Raw genomic sequence first — 20564 nt, forward strand, 5'->3', positions numbered from 1 at the left:
ATGGTTTGTGCAAAGAGAGCACGAGAATGTTGAAAAACTCTCTCGAATCACATGCGCTGTAGTTTGCGTAGTTTTTGTAGGCCAATTTGAGGTAGCACATTGAGGTAGCAAGTTGAGACGAACAGTTTGATACGGGACACTTGTAGTCTATAAAGTCGGGAAACTATCTCAAATTGGCCTACAAAAACTACGTAAGCTACAGCGCATGCGCGTCGAGCGAGGTTTTCAACATTTTCGCACTCTCTTTGCACAAACCATTAGTTCTACTGAAAAAAATGAATAGGACCTTATCTGTAGGAAATTCAATATAGATTAATTTTGTACTGCGACACCTTTTCGCTGGAGGGTGCGGTTTTTTCGAGTTGTTCAAGAAATAGGCACAAAAGTGATATTAAATGTGTTCTATCTCTGAAACCATTCGGAATTGGGCATACGTCCATATAAAGTTTTTTGTTCAGAATCACTAATACTATCGCCCCTCAAAGTGTGTACCTTTCCTCCTGAATCACTATATACATATGGTGGGGTTGTGTGTTTAGAAATGATATTGAATTTTCCTTTAGACTTGGGTGGAGGTCTCTATCTTCAACAATGGCGAGAAAACTGATCTGATGTAGCATGGTCATTTGCGGTCAGGCATACCAACGATAAAACCAGAGTGAAATATTCAGAACATTCCTCATATTTCATACACCCTTTGAGACATTGAAATGAGATTTTGGTAAGTAATAGCACACAGAGTACAGTATTTTGCCATATGGTTGTTATGCAAAACTTCATTATATACCTGGTTATTCCAGTAACTACACACATTTTTGATAGAATGTAATTTATAAGAGCCATTGATTGTTGTTGAAACGAGAAATGTTACAGGTTTTGGAAGATCTTAAATGAGGACACTGCAGGTGTACTTTGTACCGAGGATATGCTTTTTCATAAGCCAGAGACATTAATTTTCCACAGTTCATCACTTAATAAACTTAACAAACCACTGTTTCAAAATTCTCTTAACTGTGTCTGCACAACATGTTAGTGAGGTGAGACTGTGTAAATTCCGCTGTGTTTTGGCAAAGGAAGCAAATTTTAAGATGGCAACAAGAGAAAAGTGTAGGTTTGACTCAAAATGTGACACTTATAACGCTGATCTAAAAGTTAATGGTTAACAAGTCACGCGAAAATACGAGGGTGATTCAGAAAGTAACCTCCGATTGGTTACAGTGCGGGTTGTGGGGGGAGTAGCGACGCCATCTGTGCGTTCACGCACTCAACAGGTCAGTCGGCATCAAGCCGTGGTCGAGTGAACGTCGTACCTGCACTAGTTTAGTTTTTGTGGCAGTTTGAAATGTGTGCTGCAATAGAAAACCCCGCCAAATGTGAAGTGCGTGCTGTCATAAGGTTTTTTACAGCCAAAGGATATTCTGCAGCAGCTATTCATCGTGAGCTTTGTGCCGTGTACGGACCAAGAGTTATGAGTGAAGGAGTTGTCCGTGAATGGGTACGTTTATTTAAAAGCGGACGAGAAAACGTTCATGATGAAGAGAGGAGTGGTAGACCATCATTGGTGACTGACGAACTCGTTCAGACAGTTGATGCAAAAGTTCGTGAAAATCGACGTTTCTCAATGTCGGAGTTGTCTACTGGTTTTCCACAGATTTCTAAGACTCTCTTGTACGAGATAGTGACAGCAAGATTGGGTTACCGTAAGTTCTGTGCACGATGGGTGCCCAAAATTCTTACCGACCACCACAAAACTCAAAGAATGGCCTCTGCATTAGACTTTCTGTCACGTTATGAGGACGAAGGAGAACCATTGTTAAACAGAATCGTGACCGGTGACGAAACCTGGATTAAGTACGTGAACCCTGAGACAAAAGAACAATCAAAGATGTGGGCACATTCAAATTCGCCTACCAAACCAAGAAAAGCCTCGCAAGATTTTTCTGCCAGAAAACTGATGGCAACGGTGTTTTGGGATGCCAAAGGGGTGTTGTTGGTTGAATTCATGGAACGTGGTACGACCATTAATCAAGACGTGTACTGTGAAACAATAAAAAAGTTACGACGGGCTATACAGAACAAACGCCGTGGTATGCTGACTTCCGGTATCGTTTTTTTGCACGATAACGCCCGTCCTCACTCTGCTCGCAGAACAACGGCCCTTCTTGAGTCCTTCAAGTGGGACGTTATCAACCATCCACCTTACAGCCCAGACCTGGCGCCAAGTGATTATCACCTCTTCATGCATTTGAAGAAATGGCTCGGGTCACAGCGGTTTGATGACGACGAAGAGCTCAAAGATGCGGTCACAGGCTGGCTCCAGGCACAAGCGGGTGATTTTTATGCAGAAGGAATTTCAAAGCTTGTGAAGAGATATGATAAGTGCCTCAATCGCTATGGAGACTATGTAGAAAAATAGTGCAAAGATGTAGTTGTAAGATGTATATATTAAAATATTTTTATTTAACTTGGTGTATTTTTTTAAATCAACCGGAGGTTACTTTCTGAACGGCCCTCGTAAATCGGTGCTTTTGTTGCATTTCCTCCAGAATTCTTTTTAGATACTAACTAAAGCAGAGCTGAAAGATGCTTTTGCACGTGGAAGGGCTCCATTTAATATCTATAAGGAATATGAGCGGAAGCTTCATTTAAGAACGACGCTTCCCCTCCAGCGCCCAGTATTTCCCCTACAGCGACTGCCCACAACCCCCACCACTACCACTCTCCCCATGCAAGCCCTGCCGATCGCGCATCTACCGGCCAAGGTATCTGTGTGGACTCTGCTGTGATATTCTTTTGTGAGTTGCGTTTACTTCAAAGTATTGTGATACGGAGACATGTTTTCACTTTTAAATATTTACACGACACATAGCTGGAAAACATGATAGCACACTAGGAAGTTCTGGGATCAGAAATCTGCGGATGACTGTAAGCAGTTAAATTCGTTGTACGACATTGATAAAATCGACAAGTTGTATTGACTGGGGGCTTGGAGTTTTTCTTTATCGACCGCAAGCGCTGACGGGACCCCCTCGCGCCGCAGGTGCTGTGCTGCGCTTCTCGTCGCTGGGCGGCGCGCCGGCCACCAACTTCTGCCGCGGGCTGCGGCTGTCGCAGCGAGCCCTCTCCGGCAGCGGGCGGCCGCCGCGCCTGCACTTCCACTGCCCGTGGTGCGGCTACGACTGCGAGGGCCGGTCCTTCAGCCTCGAGTACGCCGCCAGCGACGCCGACGGCCGCCACAGCGACTACGGCCGCTTCCTCTTCACCATGCCGCCGCACAACTACGTAGGTACGGCAGGCTAGTGGCTCTCCTATAACTACACAACTGGCCATTAAAATTGCTACACCAAGAAGAAATGCAGAAGATAAATGGGTATTCATTGGACAAATATATTATACTAGAACTGACATGTGATTACGTTTTCACACAATTTGGGTGCATAGATCCTGAGAAATCAGTACCCAGAACAGCCACCTCTGGACGTAATGACGGCATTGATACGCCTGGGCATTGAGTCAAACAGAGCTTGGATGGCGTGTACAGGTACAGCTGCCCATACAGCTTCAACACGATACCATAGTTCATAAAGTGTAGTGACTGGCGTACTGTCCCGAGCCAGTTGCTCGGCCGACTTTGACCAGACGTTTTCAATTGGTGAGAGATCGGGAGAATATGCTGGCCAGGACAGCTGTCGAACATTTTCCGTATCCAGAAAGGCCCGTACAGGACCTGTAACATGCGGTCGTGCATTATTCTGCTAAAATGTAGGGTTTCACAGGGATCGAATGAATGGAAGAGCCACGGGTCGTAACACATCTGAAATGTAACGTCCACTGTTCAGAGTGCCGTGAATGCGAACAAGAGGTGACCGAGACGTGTAACCAATGGCACCCCATACCATCACGCCGAGTCATACGCCAGTATGGCCGTGAAGAATAAACACTTCCATTGTGCATTCACCGCGATGTCGCCAAACACGGATGCGACCATCATGATGCTGTAAACAGAACCCGGATTAATCCGAAAAAAATGACGTTTCGCAATTTGTGCACCCACGTTCGTCGTTGAGTACACCATCGCAGGCGCTCCTGTCCGTGATACAGCGTCAAGGGTAACCGCAGCCATGGTCTCCGAGCTGATAGTCCATGCTGCAAACGTCGTCGAACTGTTCGTGCAGATGGTTGTTGTCTTGCAGACGTCCCCATCTGTTGACTCAGGGATCGAGACGTGGCTGCACGGTCCGGTACATCCATGCGGATAAGATGCCTGCCATCTCGAATGCTAGTGATACGAGACCGTTGGGATCCAGCACGGCGTCCGTATTACCCTCGTGAACCCACCGATTCCATATTCTGCTAACAGTCATTGGGTCTCGACCGACGCGAGCAGCAATGTCGCGATACGATAAACCGTAATCGCGACAGGCTACAATCCGACCTTTATAAAAGTCGGAAACGTGATGGTACGCATTTCTCCTCCTTACACGAGGCATCACAACAACGTTTCACCAGGCAACGCCGGTAAACTGCTGTTTGTGTATGAGAAATCGGTTGGAAACTTTCCTTATGTCAGCATGTTGTCGGTGTCGCCACCGGCGCCAACCTTGTGTGAATGCTCTGAAAAGCTAATCATTTGCCTATCACAGCATCGTCTTCCTGTCGGTTAAATTTCGCGTCTGTAGCACGTCATCTTCGTGGTGTAGCAATTTTAATGGCCAGTAGTGTAACTTACGTGTTACGACAGTATGTGGTTTCAAGGCAACAGCGCACTGACGATTTATCACAGACACGTCAAAATTAGTTACAACTAAACCTCTGTTAATGACACATCGGCCGTAAAAATCCTTTGGCGATTTTAAGATTAACAAAATTGTATGGAATCACTTTGGTTATGGAATCGACGGGTGCATAACACTTTGTTTTGCATGTTAGTATTCCGGTTGCTAAAGCTTTATTTATCGATTGTCATTTCTTATTTGTAGTTCACTGTTGATATTTCAGTTTACGTATTGTCATTCTGTCACTTGAAGATACTGAGTGGAGCTGTGGACGCTAGAAAATGGAGTGCCAAGTGGACAAATCGGGACATTTCCGACATATTCTTCTGTTTGAGTCCAGTAGAGAGGTGACAGCAGCGAAGGCAACCGGAAACATTTGCGACCTGTATGGTGATAAAGCCATTGGACAGAGCGCGCAAGAGAACTGTTTTCTCATTCTGAAATTAATTCTGAAAAACCTTTGGGATTTGGTAACGGTCGCTTAAACGTATTAATCCACAATTATCCACGTCATTGTACTCCAGAACTGGCAAATGTGATGAACCATGATCATAATCCACCATTTTGCGACATTTGCATTCAGTGTGGAAGATTCAAAAATTGGGTATGTGGATACCGCATGCTCTAAGCCAAAATCACAAAAGTCAGGGGTGGCCGTAGGTGGCCGTATGTGCATCTCTGCTCGTTCGTCATCAATTGGCTCCTGACCAACACCGACCATTCCTATCCTGTATCGTTACTGGTGAAAACTTTCTAAAAAAAAAAAAAAAAGGTTATGTGAGAAAACTGAATATATTAATTTCAAAAATTTTCTCTTCATGTAACATGTACTTTTAAGTATCGTACTCAATTGCTGAGCAAAACTGACTGTTCGATGGCCCCTTGTAGCGCATGTGAACAGTGTCCTGAAATAAATCCTTAAACTTCATGAAATGCAAAATTTGAAATAAGCAAAATGAATCCAATTAAATGCCAAAAGGAACTAATTACGTGCACAATGAAAACTATACAACTAAAGCTCACAACCGAAGTACATTATGGTCGTTGCGTGATATGAACTGCAATGTTTGATTTCGAATATCCACAAAAATACCTTACTGCTGTACTCGGAAGAAAATAACTGTTTGAAATTACCAGTACTTATACTAAAAGTTAATCTCCTTGCTACCACGACGTTTAACAATCCAGACTACACGGTATTTTCAAGAATGGAAGGTAATATCTGCCCTGAAATAAAACTGACTAACCTCTTACTCACAATGCTGTTTTGTGTCTGGAATGCTGACATTCCCGAAAGAAAATATAAATCAGCAGATACAGGAGCGACTCTAATTTTGCTTTTTTGTTTTTTTTTTGTGTCATATCATCTGTTGCTGCGTGTGGCGTAAATTACAATGCATACATGACAGAGAATTTAAAACTTCACTGTGAATCATGGAGATGGGTTTTACTTCAAACAAAATCGTTTTTGAGGAATGAAACTCTTGTTATTGACAAAAAGGCTGCACAACAGAAGAAGACTATAATAATTTCAAAATTCTCTCATTAATAAAATTACAGACATCACAACTAATTACGTAATTTGTAACATAATGAAAAACAAAGAGATCGAATTTACATTAACCATAGACCATATGTAACGCAGGCCGCGCATGTCCCTATCTCTGGCGTCTTAAGGCTTGAAACGAACATCTAAGTCACGTGACTCGAGGCAGAAAGCCGAGTTCCCATCTTTACGCACTGTGTGAAGTGGAACTGACAGTTACAGTTTTTCCCATTTATAGCTAAAATAAAGCACTGATTTTGACAATTCAATGAATTGTAATACTACTGTTGCACATGTAGTAGTGCAGCTAACATAGTTTCTCCGAAATTCTTGATAATAAAGCAATGGTGATCGTTTTTACATGTAGTCAAGTTGAAACGTATTGACAGTTCTTTTTAACAAGCGACAGAATAATTGTTGTTAGTGAATACTCTTTTTTTTGGCACCATGAATTCTTGTAGTTCACCACTTCCACTGGAGAGGAAGACAGTATAATAATCCCGCATGCAGCATTAGTTTTCTAACGATTCCACAAGAATGTATGTGAAATGTTATATGCTTTTGTAAGAAAGCAAATTCGTTTATGTGCATAATATCAGGTATTTACACAAAATAAGCGCATATATTTTTTGACTTTTTCTCAATCCAGTACAGATAGGAAGCGTAATTACAAATCGTTGATTATACTTGTGTAGTCAGCTAGATATTAAGTGGAGCAAGATTCAATCAAATCCTCACCAACACTGAAGATTGCATTAATCTGTCAAAGTGTGACTTTGCAGTTCTTATAGCTGGTTCCAATGATGTATACTATAATGAAACAGCTGCAGCAGCAACAACAGCTCTGAAGACAACACTGGGCAAGTTAACAAACACAAATGTTATATTATTTAAAATACCTCATCGCTACAATTTAATTGAATCATCATGTGTAAACAGAGAAATAGCCAAAGTTAACAAGTATTTTGAAACAATTTGCAAACAGTTTAAAAATATAATGCTTTTAGATATTAAGGAATGTCTCAGTTGCAATCATCAACCCTCTGGCAGCTGTAACTGCTCGAGAACTTGTCATACCAGAGATGGTCAGGGTCTAAGTGGATTAACTTAGACACTGCTGGCCCAAAAAATACTTAGTATGGTAAATAATAAATTATCTAGCTTCAGAAATTTAAAACATATGTCACAAAACTCAGAACCAGATCAGGGAAACATATAAGGCTGTGTCAGACTTGGTCAAAACAAAGAGCTTCAGAACATAATACAAAAAACACATTTAAAGTAAATAATCAAAATAAGCCCAATGTAAGCAATGTACCACCTTGCAGTAAAAATGAACTACATTTCTTACATATAAATGTACAATCCCTAAGAAACAAAGTCAGTGAACTACATTGCTGGCTAGAGAAAATTAAGTATGCCAGTCTCTGTGAATGAACATTGGAATAAAAGTGCAGAAATAAGTTTATTTGTACCATTTGACTACTCTTTAGCAAACAAGCTACTGAAAACCAAACAATGTCCATGGTGGAGTGTCAATTTACATAAAAAAAATCTCAATCTAAAGTATTCAGTCACAGACCTCACAAGCCCGTCTGTTGAAAGACTTTTTGAAGCATCTGCCTTGGTTATACACTCAGAAACTCATTATTGCAACAATTTACCAATCACTGGCTTCTGATGAGGAGACATTCGAATAAAAAATCTCTGAATCAATCTTACTAGGTGCCAAATATAAGCAATATAAAACATTTATCACAGGATACATTAATATAGATGTAAGAGTAAAGTGAACAAATGTGGTACACATCCTACATATCTTAAAAACAATGAATTACTACCACTTAAATGAAAAACCGACCAGAATGGAGGCATACCTTGACAATATAATTAGCAATGTGTGTAGGAATCAAGTAGAGTGGCATACCATTGAATTAGGACTATCTCCCCATGATGGCATATGACTCAAAATTGTAAATCTGACACTTGATGACACTAGGATGCCAACTACACATAGAGCTCTCAAGGAAGAGAACATTGAAATAATGAGAAATGAACTGAGTAGAATAGAATGGGCTGGAATACTAATCATCAACAAAGATAAAAATGAAAGCTTTTCTACATTCATATCCAATGTAAAAAATACATTAGACAGTAACTGCCCTCTTATTGCAAAGAGTTGTAACACTAGCAATATGCATAAACCACAACAAACAAAAAAGTGGTACATTCCACACCTCAGTAAAATTAGAATCCATTTACTAATGCTGAAGGACAAAACTGAAGACAGTCAAGAAAACAAGAACAGATATATAAACGTAAGAAAAATATAGAAATCTGAAGTTAAAGCAGCAAAAGTGAAAGCAAATGAAGAGCATATTTTAAATTCTAAAAATAAATGTAAAGCTGCCTGGAACATAGTTAAAAGTGAGGCAACTATGGGAAACGAATAAATCAGTAGCCCAGTTAATTGTAACACTTTCAATGAACACTTCGTAAATTCAGTAAATGCCTATGTACCAAAAAGTGACGATTTAACTGATGTGGAAGCTTTTCTTTTACAATAACAGAATAAAACAGATAAAAGATTTAACTTGAGTAGAATAACTGCTACAGATATAAATAACTCTGTAAACAAGCTGAACAACTCTAGAACAGAGGACTACTAGGAATTCAGTAAATTTGTAATAATATAATTAAGGAAATTAGAACTCCTCTACTCTACCTTCCAAATAAAATCCTTGAAAATGGAATTTTCCCTGATTGTCTTAAAATTATGGTTACACTCCCCACAAACAAAAATACTGGCGCAGAAATACCAGATAATTATAGACCAGGATCAATTGTCCCTATACTGGCCAAGATCATAGAGAGCTGTTCACAAACACAGATTTGCATGTATTTTGAGAGCAATAAATTAGTTAGTGACAGCCAGTTTGGTTTAAAACTAATCAATCAGCCATAAAAGCTATTAAAAGCCTGATAAAAGAAATCCACAGTGCTTTTGAAAGGAAACTGACCAACTGTACAACACTCATAAAATTAAAGCGTTTGATTCAGTGTCACATGAGATAATTGTTAAAAAATTAGAATATTGTGGTACTGCAGACGAACCATTTAACTTGATTAAAGCATACCTAAATAACAGGCAACAGTTAGTGTATGTGAACAATCAAAGGTCAGAACTAATGAAAATTGAAAGAGGAATTCCACATTGGTTCATTCTTGGACCTTTCCTCTTTATTGTCTATGTTAATGACTTCTCAAACTATATAGCCTGCAAAAAAGTCTTATATGCTGATGATATGACCATGATCTCCGCAGGTGGTAAACAAAAATAATGAACTTTTTGAAAAATGTAGGGTGTAGTGTATTGCTAACCAGTTATGTATAAACAACACAGAAACGGAGGAAATTTGTTTTAATTTGAAGGAACGGAAAGAAGAGAATCACAGTGTCAAACTATTGGGACTAAAAATAGACCAAAGGCTCTCGTGGTATGTCCATATAAGGTATCTGACAAGTAGACTTGCATGTGTGATATTCCTGCTGTGTAAACCAAGATATTCTGTCAGTAAAATTTTATTGGTGCTTTGCTACTAAGCATTCTTTCAGTCACAATTACAATATGGGAGTCTGTTATGAGATAATTCAACACGCACAAACAATTGAAACGGCAAAAGAAAAGCAATTAGTTGTATACCAAGACTGGGACCAAGAGAAACCTGTAAGGAGCATTCAGCGTATTAAACATAATGACCCTCCCAAGTATCTACTAGCGAGTCAACCACAGATATAACTGAACACAGAGTCAAAGACATTATTCGCTACTCATGCAGTGCGCTCATTCATCTTCCTCCCAGTAAAATAAAGGTGAATTATTTACAACAGCAGAAAGCATATGAGAACCTTACACTGGTGACGAGAAAAGGTGTCTTTATGCTGACATAAGGGGGGAAAAAAGGTGTGGTTCAGCCCAAGCAAAGCAGAGGTTCCCTATACAAAGACCTGCACGCATCCATGAAAGGCAATGTTATGCATCTGATGGAACAGCGACGGTGTGGTGTACTACGAATTGCTTTCCCCAGGTGTAACCATCACTGCAGACATTTATTGTCAACAACTGAGACGCAGTCCGTGAACAACGACCAGGAAGATACAGTGTAGTGACGCTGCCCTACGATAACTCCCGCTCGCATTCCCCTATATTGACAAAAAACGCTATACAGGTGCTGGCTTGGGAACTCATTCTACAACCACCTTATGCACCTGATCTTGCGCCCTCAGATTTTCACCTTTACCGCTCTCTACCGAACAACCTTCAAGGGAATTCCATTCCAGATGAAAATGTGCTCCGAACATCGTTCTTCGCCTCTAAAAAACGGACTGTTGTAAATAGTGAAGGAGAATATATTACTGATGACCAACGTCTTTGTTATGTGTAACTGTTGTGTTTACTAAAGTTGTGGAAAAGTGCTACGAACGTAATAGCTAGAGACGATGAGAGCAGAGTTGAAGAAAATACGTTCGCATCCTAGTACAAGCTAACTTTTCTTTTTTCCCCATCTTCCAATATGTAACACACTCTGGGACTTTCTTTCTCAGGTAAGAGAAATATGTTGTGCAATATTCGATGCTATTTACGCATAAGAGTGTGGTCTCCTAGTTGTCAGTTTCTTCAGTTTTGTGACTTCACTCCGATTAAAAGACGAAAGATGAAATTGCTGCGAGTGAAATGACCAGCAATGAGATTTGTATTCTTTCTTGCCACAAATACTTTACCGCTTTATCCGAATACGTCGGGATTTCCGAGGCTGTGGTTATACAGGACTTAACGAGCAGCAATGACATTTTTATTCATGCCTGTAAAAAATATTTGGCTGTTCATATGTGAATACGTGGCGATTTCCGAGGGTGTTACTAGGTAGGCACATCTTCAATTGCTGCGAATAAAACGAGCAGCAGTCATAGTTTTGCTTGCCATAAATATTTTGCTGCGATAGAATTCTCTTTTGTAAATTTGACAGTCAGTACAAAGATCGCACCACACAGCGAGCGAGTGACGTCATGTCACGTGACTGATTTCCGATATTTGCCCAACGGAGAGTGTCATAAGACTGGTTTCCGATTTCAGCCGAACGCCAGCCGCACGCCGAGGTACTTCCTGATTTTAGTCATTCGTCTCCCCGTATCCCGTACCAAGTTGCAAGTCGCAAAGAGCACGGTTGCGATCCGCTTTCTTTATTCACCAACGGTACTTCTCTGAATTAGGATGAAGCCATATACGAGGGTCATTCCAAAAGAATGTGCAACGCTTTCTCCAAAACCCCACATTTATTCTACATCTTTGCTATTCACGGAGATCGTAGAAACATTCTTGAAATTTAGTTCAACCTCTTTCCTCAAGCAGCGCTGTCACAGCATTTCGTCCAGATGTCTGTTGCACTTGATATTTGAAGCAATGTGCTGTTAAATGGTTCAAAGGGCTCTGAGCACTATGGTACTTAACATCTGAGGTCACCAGTCCCCTAAAACTTAGAACTACTTAAACCTAACTAACCTAAGGACACCACACACATCCACGCCCGAAGCAGGATTTGAACCTGCGACCGTATCAGTCACGCGGTTCAGGACTGAAGCGCCTAGAACTGCTCGGCCACCGAGGCCGGCAATGTGCTGTTATTAGAGTGGTCCTGCGTCATTAGAACGAGACAAACATTCACGAGAAATTGAAGAATGTGTAGGCACATGACGCTGTTGGTCGCAGTATTGTTGGTCGTTGGGCCAGCAGTTTACCGGCTGACAGTGGGCAATCCAATACTGGGGACCTCCAGCGCGGCGGCAGACAATGCACTGCACAAAATCCTCACAATGTGCAGTGTATTCACGATGTAATTTTGGCTGACAAACTCATACAGTGATCGAATTGTCGGTCTGAGGGCCAATAGAACAAGCGAGTGTGTGCAAGATATTGAGACAGTTCAAGCTGAAAAACATTTGCACTACGTGGATTCCAAGAATGTTGACTGACGTCCGCAAAGATACACAGAAGACAGTGTACACCAAACTTTTGAAACAATGCAAGAATTCTGTAGATGACTTACGTGCAGCAAATGTGACAAGAGATAAAAGCTGGTTGCATTACTTTGCACCAGAGACGAAAAGGCAATCGATAGAATAGCATCGTGAAAGGTAGTTAAAGATGGATAAATAGCGCCTTCAGAAGGAAAGGTGATGGGTATTGCGTATCTTGATTCAGAAGGGTTATTGCTTATGGAAACCATGCCACACGAAACACAATCAATTCTGACACATATGTGGCAAACCTCTAAAAAACTTAATGCTTGAATTTGTTGCATAATGATGCAATGCTGTTGCACGACAAGACGCTGCCACATTTCAGTGCGAAGACTACCACGGAGATCACAAAGCTTGGGTGAACAACTCTGAATCTTCCTCCCTACACCTTTGTTCTGGCACAGTGTGATTTCCACTTCTTTAGTAAAGTGAAGGAATCCCATATGAAGGGCCAAACTACTGACTTCGGTCTTCTGAAATTTTCCCACAGTGGAAGATCATAATTCAGTCCCTCCTTTCTATCATCGTACGAGCAACAAAATGATAGATACTGAAACAATCAGTCGCAGAACAAAAAAGCAAGTGCAATCGCTTAGTAGTAAAAAGTATTCAAGTCCAGACGAGATACCTATAAGATACTACAAAGATTATGCGAAACAATTTGCTGTCTTTCTAGAAGCAGTTTGTCGTAGATCTCTGGAGCAACGAAGGGCATGCAGCGAATGGGAAAAAGTGCCGGCCATTCCCGTTTTCAAGAAGGGTCGTAGATCACTTGTACATAATTATAAGCTAATACCACTAACGTCAGTCTGTTGTGGAACTGTGGAATATGTTTTATGCTCAAGAATTATGACGTTTTTTGAGAAAGGAAATCTCCTGTATAAAAACAGCAAGGATTCCGTAAACAAAGATCCTGGGGAAACTCAGCTCGCTCTGTTCCTCCATGAGATCAACAGCGCCGTGGACAAACGCTCAGGTTGATGCAGTGTTCCTTCACTTCAGGAAGGCATTTGACACCGTCCCGCACTGCCGTTCAGTGAAAAAATACTAGCTTATCGAGTGTCGGAGCAGATTTGCGACTGGATTCAAGACTTCCTTGAAGACAGAAGTCATCACGTCGCTCTTTATGGAACAAAATCGATAGATGTGAAGGGAATTTCTGCAGTATTCCAAGGAAGTGTTTATGAATGATGTAGTAGCAAGAGTCAGATAATCTTGAAGACAGTTCACTGATCATGTGGTTGTCCATAATAAAGTAGCAAACACCAGAAGACAGTACCGATTCCCAGAATGACCTGCAGACGATTGCTCAATGGTACAGACTCTGGCAGTTGAACTTGAACGGAAATAAATGTAACATACTGCCCACACATAGGAAAAGAAATCCACCTCTGTACAAATACACTATTGATGACAAACTGCCGGAAACAGTATCTACCATAAACTAAGTGGAGTTACCAAATAACATAAATAGTAGGAAAAGCAGATGCCACACTGAGATTCACAGGTAGAAGCTTACGGGAGATGTAACTCATCCACGAAGGAAGTGGCTTACAAGGCGCTTGTTCGACCGATTCTCCAGTATTGTTCATCGATCGTAGCAGGTAGGACTGATAGAAGAGACAGAGAAGACCGAACGAGGAGCAGCGCGTGTCATCACGGGGTCATTTAGCCGGCACGAGAGCGTTGCAGAGATACTCAGCTAACTCTAGTGACAGGCGTTACAAGAGAGGGGTTATGCATCACAAAGAGGTTTACTATTGAAATTTCAAGTGAGCACTTTCCAGGAAGAGTCGGGCAACATATTACCTCCTCCCACATAAATCTCCCGTAGTGACCACGAAGAGAAAAGTCGAGCCGATACAGAGGCTTGCCGACAATCATTCTGCTCAAGCGCTATTCGCTAATGGAACAGGGTAGTTAGTGGTACCAGAAGTAACCTCCACTACACACTGTTAGTTACCTTGCAGTGTATGATACAGATGTAGATGTAGATGGAATGAGATTTGAAGATGACTCCTTTGTGAAGGCTTTAAACAGTGACCCAAAATGCTGATCCTGACTTCTACTGTACAGGCCTTATTTTTACGGTGATTTAAGGAAGTTTAAGAGGACAGAGATTATGTGGGAAAAGCTTTTGTATGTCCATCCTTTTAGCAGGATGTCTCTGGAACGACGGCCGTTTACTATCGTGAGAAAAAATAAAAACACCTAGAGCCGTCCTTATGATTTTAATTTATTTTGTCGCTACCAGTTTCAACGCCTCATTGCGTCATCTTCAGGCTGTCTTTGATGCAGTACAGGTTGATAAGATCCCCATGCATAGCCCATCAGTTGTCAGCATTACTGGATACGCAGATAATGTGTCAGCACTCCAACCATCAACTGCCATCTCAACTTATTGACAGCCTGAAGATGACGCAATGAAGCGCTGAAACTGGTAACAACAAAATAAATTAAAATCATAAGGACGGCTCTAGGTGTTTTCATTTTTTGTCACGATATGTGGAAAAATTTCGCTTTGTCTCTCAAGAATGTCTGGACATACTGTAAAAATATCAAAAGAACGGAAAATAAATTGGATGTTAGAAAAAATATTGCTAACTTTTTTTCGAGTGACCCTCGTAATAATAGTCTCCATGTTTCCGTAGCTGTAAAACAGGACCAGGTGCTTGCTGGTTCACACTCGGCGAGTGTTCACTCATGTGATGGAGGGTGAGGGAACTGCCATCAATGTGAAGCCAATCTGCATGGAGACCGAGTTGTGGGCAGCGAGACCTAAGGAAGTGGGTTCTTCACATGCTTGCATTTCTCTAGTACACAGCAGTGAAAATGTTCGCTGACTATGGGTTCTGCATCCGTCCTCATCATTAGAAAACTATTTTTATCACGTAGAGAAGGAAAACTCTGTCTTATACAACTGAATGTTACTTTGTTTCTAACCAAACATGTTTTACTAATTCATTCTAGACAACATCTGTTATCTACACTTTAAAGAAAATTATTTAATTATAGTATTCTATTAGGAGATTTCCCCCCCCCCCCCTTCATGAACCATGGACCTTGCCGTTGGTGGGGAGGCTTGCGTGCCTCAACGATACGGATAGCCGTACCGTAGGTGCAACCACAACGGAGGGGTATCTGTTGAGAGGCCAGACAAACGTGTGGTTCCTGAAGAGGGGCAGCAGCCTTGTCAGTAGTTGCAGGGGCAACAGTCTGGATGATTGACTGATCTGGCCTTGTAACACTAACCAAAACGGCCTTGCTGTGCTGGTACTGCGAACGGCTGAAAGCAAAGAGAAACTACAGCCGTAATCTTTCCCGAGGGCATGCAGCTTTACTGTATGGTTAAATGATGATGGTGTCCTCTTGGGTAAAATATTCCGGAGGTAAAATAGTCCCCCATTCGGATCTCCGGGCGGGGACTGCTCAGGAGGACGTCGTTATCAGGACAAAGAAAACTGGCCTTCTACGGATCGGAGCGTGGAATGTCAGATCCCTTAATCGGGCAGGTAGGATAGAAAATTTAAAAAGGGAAATGAATAGGTTAAAGTTAGATATAGTGGGAATTAGTGAAGTTCGGTGGCAGGAGGAAGAGGACATTTGGTCAGGTGAATACTGGGTTGTAAATACAAAATCAAATAGGGGTAATGCAGGAGTAGGTTTAATAATAAATAGGAAAATAGGAGTGCGGGTAAGCTACTACAAACAGCATAGTCAACGTATTATTGTGGCCAAGATAGACACGAAGCCCACGCCTACTACATTAGTACAAGTTTATATGCCAACTAGCTCTGCAGATGACGAAGAAATTGAAGAAATGTATGATGAGATAAAAGAAATTATTCAGGTAGTGAAGGGAGACGAAAATTTAATAGTCACGGGTGACTGGAATTCGAGAGTAGGAAAAGGGAGAGAAGGAAATGTAGTAGGTGAATATGGATTGGGGCTAAGAGATGAAAGAGGAAGTCGCCTGGTAGAATTTTGCTCAGAGCACAACTTAATCATAGCTAACACTTGGTTCAAGAATCATAAAAGAAGGTTGTATACATGGAAGAATCCCGGAGATACTAAAACGTATCAGATAGATTATATAATGGTAAGACAGAGATTTAGGAACTAGATTTTAAATTGTAAGACATTTCCAGGGGCAGATGTGGACTCTGACCACAATCTATTGGTTATGAACTGTAGATTAAAACTGAAGAAATTACAAAAAGGTGGGAATTTAAGGAGATGGGACCTGGATAAACTGACTAAACCAGAGGTTGTACAGAGTTTCAGGGAGAGCATAAGGGAACAATTAACAGGAATGGGGGAAAGAAATACAGTAGAAGAAGGATGGGTAGCTCTGAGGGATGAAGTAGTGAAGGCAGCAGAGCATCAAGTAGGTAAAAAGACGAGGGCTAGTAGAAATCCTTGGGTAATAGAAGAAATATTGAATGTAATTGATGAAAGGAGAAAATATAAAAATGCAGTAAATGAAGCAGGTAAAAAGGAATACAAACGTCTAAAAAATGAGATCGACAGAAAGTGCAAAATGGCTAAGCGGGGATGGCTAGAGGACAAATGTAAGGATGTAGAGGCTTATCTCACTAGCGGTAAGATAGATACGGCCTACAGGAAAATAAAAGAGACCTTTGGAGAAAAGAGAGCCACTTGTATGAATATCAAGAGCCCAGATGGAAACCCAGTCCTAAGCAAAGAAGGGATAGCAGAAAGGTGGAAGGAGTATATAGAGGGTCTATACAAGGGCGATGTACTTGAGGACAATATTATGGAAATGGAAGAGGAAGTAGATGAAGATGAAATGGGAGATAAGATACTGCGTGAAGAGTTTGACAGAGCACTGAAAGACCTGAGTCGAAACAAGGCCCCGGGAGTAGACAACATTCCATTAGAACTACTGACGGCCTTGGGAGAGCCAGTCCTGACAAAACTCTACCATCTGGTGAGCAAGATGTATGAGACAGGCGAAATACACTCAGACTTCAAGAAGAATATAATAATTCCAATCCCAAAGAAAGCTGGTGTTGATAGATGGGAAAATTACCGAACTATCAGTTTAATAAGTCACAGCTGCAAAATACTAACGTGAATTCTTTACAGACGAATGGAAAAACTGGTAGAAGCCGACCTCGGGAAAGATCAGTTTGGATTCCGTAGAAATGTTGGAACACGTGAGCCAATATTGACCTTACGACGTATCTTAGAAGAAAGGTTCAGGAAAGGCAAACCTACGTTTCTAGCATTTGTAGACTTAGAGAAAGCTTTTGACAATGTTGACTGGAATACTCTCTTTCAAATTCTAAAGGTGGCGGGGGTAAAATACAGGGAGCGAAAGACTATTACAATTTGTACAGAAACCAGATGGCAGTTATAAGAGTCGAGGGACATGAAAGGGAGGCAGTGGTTGGGAAGGGAGTGAGACAAGGTTGTAGCCTATTCCCGATGTTATTCAATCTGTATATTGAGCAAGCAATAAAGGAAACAAAAGAAAAGTTCGGAGTAGGCATTAAAATCCAGGAAGAAGAAATAAAAACTTTGAGGTTCGCCGATGACATTGTAATTCTGTCAGAGACGGCAAAGAACTTGGAAGAGCAGTTGAACGGAATGGACAGTGTCTTCGAAGGAGGGTATAAGATGAACATCAACAAAAGCAAAGCGAGGATACTGGAATGCAGTCGAATTAGGTCGGGTACTGCTGAGGAAATTAGATTAGGAAATGAGACACTTAAAGTAGTAAAGGAGTTTTGGTATTTGGGGAGCAAAATAACTGATGATGGTCGAAGTAGAGAGGATATAAAATGTAGACTGGCAATGGCGAGGAAAGCGTTTCTGAAGAAGAGAAATTTGTTAACATCGAGTATAGATTTAAGTGTCAGGAAGTCGTTTCTGAAAGTATTTGTATGGAGTGTAGCCGTTTATGGAAGTGAAACTGGACGATAAATAGTTTGGACAAGAAGAGAATAGAAGCTTTCGAAATGTGGTGCTACAGAATAATGTTGAAGATTAGGTGGGTAGATCATGTAACTAATGAGGAGGTATTGAATAGGATTGGGGAGAAGAGGAGTTTGTGGTACAACTTGACTAGAAGAAGGGATCGGTTGGTGGGACATGTTCTGAGGCATCAAGGGATCACAAATTTAGCATTGGAGGGCAGTGTGGAGGGTAAAAATCGTAGAGGGAGACCAAGAGATGAATACACTAAGCAGATTCAGAAGGATGTAGGTTGCAGTAGGTACTGGGAGATGAAGGTGCTTGCACAGGATAGAGTAGCATGGAGAGCTGCATCAAACCAGTCTCAGGACTGAAGACAACAACAACAACAACAACAACAACATTAGGAGATCCGTAGTTATTCTTGTTAGTGTTACATGGCAGTTTAGTCCTAAACTGTCCTATAACCTATTTTATAATTTTTTTATACAGATTCACGTTGTCAGTCAAGTCAGATCATTAATGCTGCATGAAAGCAGCATACAATTTTTATTAATGCCAATGATCGCATTGATAGTTATTTCTACATCTCTTTTCCTCTTGTCTTGTTATTTCAGCAGCCTAGGAAGCCTTTAGCTGGTTCGCAAAAGGGAAGTTAACTTAGGGGTCCAGAAGAGCCGTAAAGTTGTCTCGAGTTGAAAGCCATTCTCTACACAGGTAAAGAGTAGGGTAAGACAGTCGGCAGTGTCCACTCAGCAGTTACGCTGAGGAGGCTGTGGAACATGCCATAAAAATTGTATTGTACAGGAAGCGAAAAGGAATCTTTTGCAGCTAAGAGAAGAATCTGAAGGCTGCATGACAACGCAAGCCTTTGTAGTGTGGTAGCAGCCATTAAACTATGTCTGTGTTTGGCTCATCATAATTATTTCGGTAGAAGGGGTGAGTTCCTGCATATGCGTACCTGCTGAGCTTCTGGTTGGTCATGAATGAAAAGCTGTCACGTATTGGGCGAGGCTTTCTGCCTTCTTCCCCACACGACGCTTTACTGGTTAACCGTGACAAAGCCAGCAAGAGCAGGAAGTTGCTACCCTGTTCCATTAAACTATCATTGGTCAGAACTCTTGACGTCTGCTCCAGTTGGCTGATGAGATTCCGACACTGGAAGAACCAGCTAAGTTTTGTAAAGGAAAGTCGAAACAGACTTACTTCGGTGATGCCACAGACGACACTTGTTCCACGTCTTGAGGCAAAACGCTGGGTCTGAGGACTGCAGAGAAAGGTGTCTCTGACTTAGAGTAAAGTGCACAGGCTGAACTTACAATTTTCAGCCTCTAGTGTGAGCGTCTTCTGTCCTCTCACAGATTAATAGTGCATATGCTGTCTTTGTAACCACTGACTGGAGGCGAGTGTGAAGTCTGCTAATTTGCATCGGGGTTTCATATCACAGTTCCAATCTTCACAGCCAGCTAGTTGCACCCATCATGCACTTGACCAAGAGTATTCGTGTTCGTGCATGCTCGTCTGGGACTTTTCCTTGAATCACTAATCTTTTCTTTAGTCATTGGCCGTGTTAGCAATGTATGTTGTGCTTTTACTTATCCCACAGCCGATGGCAAGGGTATATTTCTTATTTGCAGTCCACTGTCGACCTCTTAAATGTTCACTTTCTCGATTAAGTGGATAAATCATTTTTACGTGTTTTGGTAATAGACCAAATTGTTATAATGACCGTTAGTTTCATTTCGTAGTTTGATGGATACCTCCACTAATATGTCCATGTGCGGTGTGGTACCCATACTTTCAAGCTAAATTTGGCCACCCTTAGTAATTTTCACTTAATAAGTTGCACAACTTTCGTTGTTTTAAATTTGACTTTCGTTGTTTTAAATTTGTATGATTTTATGGAGAGCTTCCCATCTCTGTAGGCCACTGGGGATTGGATCTGTAGCATCTTATGGATATGCTAAAAAGCTGAACTGCCGCCAAAACAGTAGACTGTTTAAATTATTTAACTATATGCAAATATATGACTATTGTTTATCACCTACTCTCATTTTTCTATCCTTTTCATGTATCCATGGGTTCTTTTCTATGCACTAGTTGGACACAGCATAAGTTTCCAATCGGTAGGTCACATCTATTTATTACACTGCATATGACCTTTCTGGTTGCACAGTGGTCTTCTTCACTTCCTGCAGGGTTGGAAGGATTGGCTGAGGGCTCAC

The 20564-nt window shown here is 41.3% G+C and overlaps 1 protein-coding gene across 1 annotated transcript in view; it reads left to right on the forward strand.

The window, feature by feature from the left end:
- The window catches only part of LOC124593934, a 278695-nt gene that overhangs the window by 195532 nt on the left and 62599 nt on the right, over window positions 1-20564 (forward strand). The window contains exon 5 of the mRNA XM_047132283.1: window positions 3041-3286. Within this exon, the coding sequence (XP_046988239.1) occupies window positions 3041-3286 (246 nt within the window). The remainder of the gene's footprint in view (window positions 1-3040; window positions 3287-20564) is intronic.

The sequence above is a fragment of the Schistocerca americana genome, chromosome 2 (genome assembly GCF_021461395.2).
Source record: "Schistocerca americana isolate TAMUIC-IGC-003095 chromosome 2, iqSchAmer2.1, whole genome shotgun sequence".
Classification (NCBI taxonomy): Eukaryota; Metazoa; Arthropoda; class Insecta; order Orthoptera; family Acrididae; genus Schistocerca; species Schistocerca americana.